The sequence below is a fragment of the Cavia porcellus genome, unplaced genomic scaffold (assembly GCF_034190915.1).
Source record: "Cavia porcellus strain 051 isolate PalLab524CR breed Dunkin Hartley unplaced genomic scaffold, mCavPor4.1 scaffold_29, whole genome shotgun sequence".
NCBI classification, from domain to species: Eukaryota; Metazoa; Chordata; class Mammalia; order Rodentia; family Caviidae; genus Cavia; species Cavia porcellus.
Window position 1 is genome coordinate 25,459,850 of NW_026947512.1, and position 9,795 is coordinate 25,469,644.

The 9,795-nt window shown below is 32.4% G+C and overlaps 1 protein-coding gene across 5 annotated transcripts in view; it reads right to left on the reverse strand.

Moving 5' to 3' along the window:
• The window catches only part of Ptprc (protein tyrosine phosphatase receptor type C), a 118,409-nt gene extending 108,973 nt beyond the window's left edge, over positions 1-9,436 (reverse strand). For all 5 annotated transcript variants that reach the window (XM_013158022.3, XM_013158021.3, XM_013158020.3 and 2 more), the window contains exons 1-2: positions 9,279-9,436; positions 9,082-9,197 (exon numbers count right to left, since the gene is read on the reverse strand). In XM_013158022.3, the coding sequence (XP_013013476.1) occupies positions 9,082-9,154 (73 nt within the window). In that variant the 5' untranslated portion in view covers positions 9,155-9,197; positions 9,279-9,436. The remainder of the gene's footprint in view (positions 1-9,081; positions 9,198-9,278) is intronic.
• Between the last annotated feature and the right edge of the window lie 359 nt (positions 9,437-9,795).

Sequence of the window (9,795 nt, forward strand, 5' to 3'; positions counted from 1 at the left end):
ACAGGAAGATTTTAAAGCAGTAGTTTTTTTTAAAAACTCATAAAATATTATAAACATTAATAATTACCTGAAAATGGTGCATTATTATTTTGAAGAGGAAGCTTTATGATGCTGATGGGGATTGAGAAAGATTTAAGATCTTGTTTCAAAGTAAATACTACCACAAACAGATTACAGACTTCTTAAAGATCAACTTGAGATATGTATCCCAAAACACAGTACAGGTAAACCACTCAGCATATAGTTATCCATTAGGTGAATTAAAGTATTGGGTAGCTTTAGTTGACTTAACCAAGAGTAATCTGTGAAACTTCCTGGAATTTCTCAAATTGTGTATAGTAATAAAAGTTTGCTTGGGAACAAATCAAGATATGTAATTTTACACATAATGTGATCAAAAAAGAGAGAGAAAAATGAAAAAATACTCTACAAAATTTCTTTTCTTTGCTGAAATATTTCCAAATTTTCTATATGATAGAATAATTCATTGAATAATTCTTCTAAATAACCTTGAATAATCCATCTAAATAACAACAAAAGGATGAAATTAAATTTTACATGTGAATCATTAAATGCTCTCTACAAACAGGGTTTGCTTATATTTGCAGTCCAACCATTCAATCAACAAAAAGGTTTCAAGGACCGGTAGACACTGGTTAATAAGCAGAAAACTAGGCTACACTACATGAGAGCACCAGCTACTGTGAGAACAAAGCAGAGCCCTCCACGGGTTCTTCACAGGGCCACCACAGCAGCACAAAACTCTCGGGGTGTGAAAGGTGTGGAGGAGCAGGGGATGGAGTGGGTGTGGAGGGGAGAGAGATGTGACGTTGATCTCAGTTTCAAAAAGTAGTTGTAATCTACTCAACTGAAAAAGAAAAGGAAAATGCAGAAAAGAAGAAAAAACTGCCTCGCCAACAGTTTGGATCAGGAAAATACTAAATTTTTAGGAAAATATAAAGTACACCAACAGTATACAGTGTATGTTACAAAGTGGTTACAGGAAAAGATGGAGAAATTTAGAGACACAGAACTGTATGTGCAGTGCTAATCGTTTTTATTTTGACTAATGCAAGTAAGGTGAACCGACGTCCCTCCCACCATTTTACCCTTGATAGCATCTTAAACTTTTATACTGATCTTTCTCTCTACTCTTTGCTCCACTAATAAATAAGGTGGTACAGGGTACATAAGCTAATTAGAACACTATACAAATGCATATACATAAGAGAATTGCACATAATAATTCTAGATTATTGAGTCGCCCAACAAGTGTCTCTAAAATCCCTTTTGGCTACTTAAGAAATAATCAGAACTCCATCTTCGTATCCCCAAATGAATTCATCTGAAAGAGAGCTTAATTTCAAAAGGAATGTTTACTGATAGAAATATCAATACAACATAAACTTTCAAATGGCTAAAACTGCCCATTATTAGCTTGATGGACATGAAAAATTAAAATATGTTATTTTTATGTAACATTGGGATGCAAAAATAAACAAAAATGAGTAGTATGTGAAAAAATAAACCAGGAATATTTATGGCTAAATAAAAGAACGAAAGACTTTTAAAAATGTAGGTCTTTATTGTTTAACAAGTAAAATTACTCTTAAAAAATCGTGACTGAATTAACATTCCCAAAGGCACAAACTTTAATTAGTATAATTTCATATGCATAAAACTGATCCATCTAATAGTACTGGTTAAGTATAAAATGAAATAAAAATTGGCTAAAAATGAAAAATTAGCAATTATATTTTGTAAGACTATATATTTATACAGTATTTATACTGTATAAGTATCCAAGGAATTGAGCTGGTTTAATGAAGGTTTATTTTCCTACAATTCATGGAAAGTTCATTAAATATTAGTATATTCTAATGAAGTATTTATTTTTGTTAACTAAATAAAAATATCCTTAGTACCAAAATCACAGGCTCAAAATATTCTCTATCCCAGAGGGGATCTTCAAGGGAAGGATATTCAAAGATGAGCTTTGCCTTTTGCAGAGATAATCCTGATAAACACAAATAGGAGTACAGTAAGACCTGAAGGAAAAATAAGACCTAAAGTTCCAGTAAGACATACTAAGAATCCCTAGCTATAAATTTCAGATTAACAACTCATGGTAAGTGATAAATTTACAAACTATTTGCAAGGTAGAATTCACAGTAGCCTAAAACCATCCCCTGAAACAGGGAAAATAAAATTAAAAAGCAATCAAAGATCTATGAGGGTCAGCTCCTCTGCCACAGTCATTAAATATTATTTTATTCTGTCCCAACATCTGTAATGAAGATGTATGGTTTGGAATCAGCATTAAACAGATACACATTGTGATTTCATGTGCTCACGTAAATAAAATACACAACTCTACAAAGTGTCTCATAGTTTTTAAAGTATTTCGCAAACATTGCTTTTAATGCTCACATTTTACAGATAAGAAAACTATTAATTATTTTTGTTACTTGAATTAATATCATCTAAATCATTGAGTTCGATTTCCATAATAGTTAAGTCCAAATGCCGTGGTGTTCCCCAGTGTGGAATGAACCTGGCCATAAGTGGACATATTTAAGATACAGTGACCATACATCATGGCTATATCATCCCTTTGATATTATTAAACATAATTTTTATTTATATAGGTATTTAAGAAAATAAATATTGGAACAAAGTTCCAATATTTATTCCAACATTTCCAACATTTGTTCCAATATTTGTTCTAATATTCCAACAAAGTTTTTAAAAATAAAAATGCAGAAAATGTTTGTGAAAGAAAATGCATAATCTTACTAAGTTTGCTTCACCAACGTTTCATCACTGAATATACATGAGTGCAATATGGAGTCTCCTCCTCTCTTGCCTTCTATCCAGCATTAGAGATCACTATTTTGGAGGACTGATAATTTTCTTCCAATTGCTTAAATTTTAGTGGGAAAAAATGTTTCAAATATATAAATAGTAGTCATTTTAACTTTACTATCACTGCTTTTTGTAATCAGTAACTTTAGCACAAAGACAATCTACGTAGAAGAAATTCAGTGTTCAGTAAAGTAACTCAGTCTAGACACTTGTCTCATGTTTATGAGGAATTGAATGCTTTTACACATAAAAAGATTTAGTATTAGAGACTACACTAATATTTTTTTGGAGATGGGTTGTATGAGAAAACCCTATTAAAAATACTGAAAATCTTGGTGATTATTTTTGTAAATGTGAATCAAATATGTGTACTGTGACTGGATATAGAAAATGTATATTTAATTTGTTAAAATTGACTTGTGCATATTTATGTTTCTCATGAGGGACAAAGTAGAAAGACTGTGTCTTTCTTTATTCTGTCTTGATTTTACCTTTTTTGTGATCCCTGAACACACAACGATCTGTTTGTAATTATAATTACTAAAACTTTTAAAACATATAAACAGAAATCCAGATTAAAAGCTTTGATTTTATTAGAAACTTTCTAAACTAAATCTCAATTAGGGCCACGTAGACACAATCCAATGATTAGTATTAATGTTTACTCTGTACACAGGTGTTATGCAGAAATAGACATCATACCGCATTACAGAATGAACACCCTGCAATGCTTCTGTCCCTTCATTCCCTAAAGTGCCATTTTTACTTATGTAAGAGTCATAGCACTGATCCTCTGGTAACAAACCACTGGAAGGGATCTGGGTGAGGAATTCTGACAAAAATATTTAGACTAAACTGAATTTAAGTTTAAGCTGAAGTTGAATTTCTATTTGAACTTTTTACTGCATAAATAACCTCAAAATCTTATGACTGCAAATACTCCAAAGTCTTGGGTGATGAGAATGTTTCTCAATCTCGCCCTGAGCTGCATACACACATGTTCTGAGCATGAAACTTTGCCTTTATCACTAGTGTTCACTAACAAAATGAGTAAACTTGATTTCACAACCCTGCTCTTCAGGACTGAAGTCCTTCATCACACTACCAGTAAGAAACGATTCCCACACTCTGCAAACTTGGTATATGTCCACTATCTCCCTGGAACCCGCACAAACGACTCCATAGAGAGAATCAGAGACCACGCCAGTGTTTGCGAGGCCTGGCCCTAACTGTTTCTGTTTCTTCCTGCTGCTTGAGTGCCTTCCTCGGTGCTCTGTACTTTTCTTCCTGTACACATTGAATCTTAAAAAATGAAAACTGACCCACAGGGATATTTAGAAACAACATTCTCAAACTGAGTTTTTAAAAGTAAGGAAAATCTTTCCAGACAAAAAGTGAAATAAGGAGATAAAAGAAAAATAGAAAGTAAACACTGTTTTCACCTAGATCCAAAATTAGTTTATCTTTTTTTTTTTTTTTTTTTGCCTTTTTGAGACGAAGTTTCACTGTGCAGTTCAAATTGACCTTGAGCTCACTTTGTAGCCAGGCTGGCCTTGAACTCATAGCAGAGCCTCTTGCCTCAGCCTTCCATGTGCTGGGATGAGGGTGTGTGCCACCACATCTGGCTATTTTATCTAATTTTGCTGAAATTTCTCCTCCACTCCTCACTCTCTCTCACTTTATGTCATGCTAACTTTTGCTCATATTCTCTCTCTGTCTGACTTGTCTCTGTCGCTTCTCCTCTCTGACTCTTTCTCTATCTCTTTCTTATCTATTTCTCTTTCTCAGATTTCTCCTCTACTTCTTTATTGCTATAATCTGCAGTTTTACCAAAAAACTATTATCTATTTAATTCCTGATAAAGAATCAGGTACGGGACATATAAAAGGTCAAGTACACATTTTTCGCTTTCACATAGGTAACACTGGCAGCAAATCCACTGCTTTATATATCATCCTCCTCACCGTTTTGTAATAATCACAGTTTCCAACAGCACTTGAAAAATGCCAAGGAAAACTGGTGAAAAGTATCAGTGGAGATATCTGAAGCAACAGCAACAACAAAACAAAACAACCTCAGAGAGAAGATACGGCTTGCACAGAGCACTCGTGGCCTTGAAGAACTATGGGGGAACTGGATGTGAAAACACCTTCTTCTTGGTCTCTTTTTAATCAGTCGGAAAAAAAATGAAATATTCCTGCCTAACTCCTTCCCAGCTTTCAAGTTATTAGTGCACTGACAAGAAGACTAAAATTTATACTAAAGGCAATGAGGAAGCTAATGCAGTATCACACATGAAAAGAATACAGCCAGCAAGGATGGTGATAGCAATGGAGACAGAGAAAGGGAAAAAAGTTTTGAGAGATTACTGTGTGTATGTGTGTGTGTATAAAAGAGCTTAAGTATATATTAAATGATATATAGTGATATATGCTTATATATATATGTTATATATATATATGATATCAGATTTGTGTCTCCACCATTTTAAGTGCTATTCTGTCATGAAGAAGGATAGACTTCAGGTATTTCCAAGTAAATGAATGCCCCTTGAAAACCTAATTTTCAGTGAAATAATGAGACACATATATTTAAATATTGCATTGTTTCTCTTGTGTGGGAAAACCAAAGGGTAAAGAACCAAACTGCAGTATAGATATTTGGAATTAGGAAGAAAATGTTCAAATGGGAAGGACAATTAAGGGAGTGGGGAAGGAAAAGAAGAGGAGTAAAAAAAAAAAGAATGAAAGAGAAACAAAATTTTATAAGTAAGGTAAATAAATATTTTATAAGGAAGGTAAATAAATATTAAAGGGAAGGAAAGAGAATGGAAAAAGATAATTAAGATGTATTACATAGAGATACAACTTCTCTATGATGAGTGTGATCATCGTGTATGTAAAAAATGTACCAAGAAAATTAATTTTTAAAAAAAGAAGTAAAATTTCAGGGCCATATGCAATGGCGTGTGCCTATAATTTTAACTATTGGGGAGCATAAAGCAGAAATATCACTTGGCTTATGTCAATATAATAAAAAGGTTCAAGAATATAGCTTGGTGGTAGAGCACTCCCAGGCTCAATCATCAGTACCACAAAAAATATTTACAAATAACAGAATTTCAGGAATTGAGAAGCATGTAAATGTTAGTACTTAGTCAGTGAGACAGATTTCACGTTTCTGAGGGGTTAATTTGGAGATGGGCAATTCAGAATATCAACACATAGCAGGTAATGCTGGTCAACCAAGACCAGTGGTGGCAAACCTGTGGCACATGTGTCACATTGGGCTGTTTGTTCAATTGAAAGCCCTAAAAGGTTTACCACCACTGACCAGAGTGATGAAAAACAAATGAACAAACTTGACCAAGGATGGACATTCCTAGCATCCCATCTAAAGGGGAGGTAAATTTGGAGAACCAGCAGATAGGTCAATAATAAAGATGCATAAGAAGATAATAATAAGGTCAGACATACATAGTTTAAATGCATACACTTATATGAAAGTATGTGTATGAACACTATAAAAACATTTATCTTCCTACACTACCTATTTGCCATGAATGAAAAGCTACCAAATAGACTAGAGAAAGTACCTCATTCAAGTTAACTACCCTGTTCCCATGCTTAATTATGTAGAGCTTAAAAGGAAAAAGAAATACAGATTTGTGTCTCTGCCTTATCTTTCCCCTAACCAAATGCATTTCCAATTCAAGCAATAATAAAAATCACAGAAAAGTTTTTAGCAGGAAAATACTTTTTAAAACTCAGTAAGTAATCATGCTCACATCCAAGAATCTTTCAAATTGTATTTAGCACTTAATAGGACAGCTGATCAAAGTCAGTAATAGTTTGCATTGACTCTCTATGATAATCTGTAAAGCATGGATCATGTTGTAACAAGAAATTTTTTAAATGTAGGTGGAAAAATGAGGAATTATCTCCAGGAAATGAGTGCTGTTATGACTCATAATATAACTCATAGCAAACTTTAAATGTAATAATTCGAAATGTTCTTAACCGTTATCCTATTAAAAGGGAGATTTGCCTGTCATTACATCGCCAGAAAAGCCAGAAAATGCGCGCCACCAAAATACACATCATTGTCTCCTAATTATTTGGAAATTTTAGACAAAAGTTTAGTTTTCATTGGGCATAGCTAAGACAAGCAGTGGGAAGGAGAGGAGAGGAGAAAGTTTCGTGTAGAAGTGAATCAATGATTGTTTTTGCCCTGGTAAAATCTTAACTTTGGCTTTGTCCAGACCCTAGTTTTAGAGATTAAATAAAACATCTGAGTGGGCACATAGTCACTTACGCATATCTCTTCTCTATTTGACTCTATTTCTTTATTCTAAAGTATACACTATAAGTTTGTTCCTTTAAAGTTTTCTGAAAACACTATTTAGTTTTCTGAAAACACTATTTTCTGAAAACACTAACCTCATTTTAACACATAAATATAAAACACAGAATTCAATCCATGTATTAAAATATGTATAATTTGAAAAATACACGACTTTCAAAATTATACATCAAATCACAAAATGTCTTCTGGTATGTAAAAAAATGCTAAACAACATTTGCAGATACAAATGATTATATTAGTATATATTTTTTCAAAATTCAAGCGTATATTCAAGAAGACTAGCAATACATTTTAGAAATACGTTTACTATCAATGTTAATGTGAACAATAGAGGTAAATGATCTTTTAAAATAAATCTGTATTATCTATCCACTTACATATAGTATACATTGTTTAGCAAATGAATTTAAATATTTCTAGATTCTACTGTACTTTTGTTTAGATTATGAATTCACGGATTTTTCATATGGTAAAAAATTTACTAGGTTGATTTGAAATTTTAACAGTGATTTGCTTTGTGAGTTATAAAAATTTTAATACTTATTAATTTTAATTTTAAAATTACACCTTTAATGTAAAATCTTTAATGGAAATTTGCTGGTTTATGAAAATACATACATATCATCTTATTAAAAGTATTACTTATAATTTGCTTTTAATTTTGATAGTGATAATTTGATGAAAATTTTTCACATTACAAAAATTCTATACCTATATAGACTTTTAAAAATCCAGCTTTACAATGAAAAAAAAACACCATAGCCAAAAGTTTACACTTACAGAGTATTTTTTCTACTCTCATATATTTCCCAAATATAAACTGACAATGTATCTGTCACACTCGAGAAGTAGTTACCGCCTTGTCGTTCACAGATTTAAAAAAATAATTTTGGAATGCCTACAGAGATTCCATTGTCAATGTCTTTTAAACAATGAAGTAAAACAGGTTTTGTATTCTCCATCATAAAAAAATTAATTTTTTTATTTATTAGTAACATTTAATAATCAACCAAATGTATTTATGACCCAAACTGAAACTATTCAAGAAACATCTACTAAGTATACAAGCATATGCAGATCTCAAACTTGAAGAGGTAGGAGAGCTCAAATCCATTACATTTTTTTCTGTAAAACATAATATTTGCATGAGTCTAAAGAATTTAAATATTTCTGTCTCCTCATGGCTGTGATCTTTACTCATCACCCAGAAGAGCGATGGACACATCAGAAAGTCCAAAGCAAGAGCTCACTAAAACTAGAAGGGAACAAAAACTTGACTGAAAATACATTCTGTGATAAGAATAGACAGAAAGTTAATATTTTATTAAATACTTAAGTATATTTTAACTATTATAGACCTAATATTTAGTGAAATATTTTAATAGTAATCAAAATTGGAGGAAACAAACTGCTGTTCTAAAAAGAGGCAGTGCCGTACATGCAATCAAAGCCATCTTGTGACTTTTAAATAGGATTTACTGTTGTTGTTAAAAGCATAAAAACTAATTTATTTAGCCATTAAGAACTCCTCAGACTTCCTTAAGCCACCCTTCACATCGTTTTGGGGGTGAAGCAACAACGTTGCTTTTGTAATATCCTTAAACAGTTTGTAAACAGAGATACAGACAGTAGCTTTCTTTTAAATTGTGATTTTTCTTTCAATGCATTTTTAAACAGAAACAAGGTATGCTGTCACACAACGACCTTTGTCTCCCTGCACGACACTGACCATTTGCCGACAGCCTCATCACTTTCAGTTACCAACACACGACACAGCACTGATGTCTACTTCAAACCGCTACTATGCCAAAAGAGAAAAAAATAAGGAAAAAGTAATATTCTTGGTCTTACCTGTAACAAATATATTTGTATCCAGGAAAGCAAAGGCAAGGGCCAAAAGTTTAAGCCACAAGTACATGGTCATATCTGGAAATCAGCCGTATCCCTGAGAACCAGCATGCGTCCTCCTAAAAGGCAAAATACTGGTTATCTCTCTGAAGGTTTTTCTCTGCAAAACTAAATCAAAAATAAAATAAATGAATTCATACTCTTCACTGTTGTCTTATCAGAAGGGGAACAATTTCCTCCTCTGCTACCCTAAGAACAAACCACTTGCTAGCTACACAAACTGCTAGGTGGTGATGTCAGATTCGGTTTTACTAACTTCTCCAAAAATACTGTAAAGGAACCTCTTTGCAGGAAGTTTAAAAAAAAGTTTAAATTTACTGCAATAGTATCTTACTTCCTTAATTCAATTAATTACACTGTTAGTAGATTTTTTAAGACTCCTCCCCACAGGAAATGTTTTTAAGCTATCCAAATAATATTTCTTTACAGTATCCACTATGTGTTTTAAACTACATTATCTCTCAATTAAAGATTTTCTTACCTAAGAAATGATAAAACAGATTCAACATGGGTGTAACAAAATGGGAATTGGCAAAATGATACAATAACAATAAGTAAAGATATAGATTAGATTTATTTCATCTTCACCATGTGAAGGAATAAACTTCTTATCTACTTATTTGGGTTACAAGATGCAAGATACAAGAATCATTTACT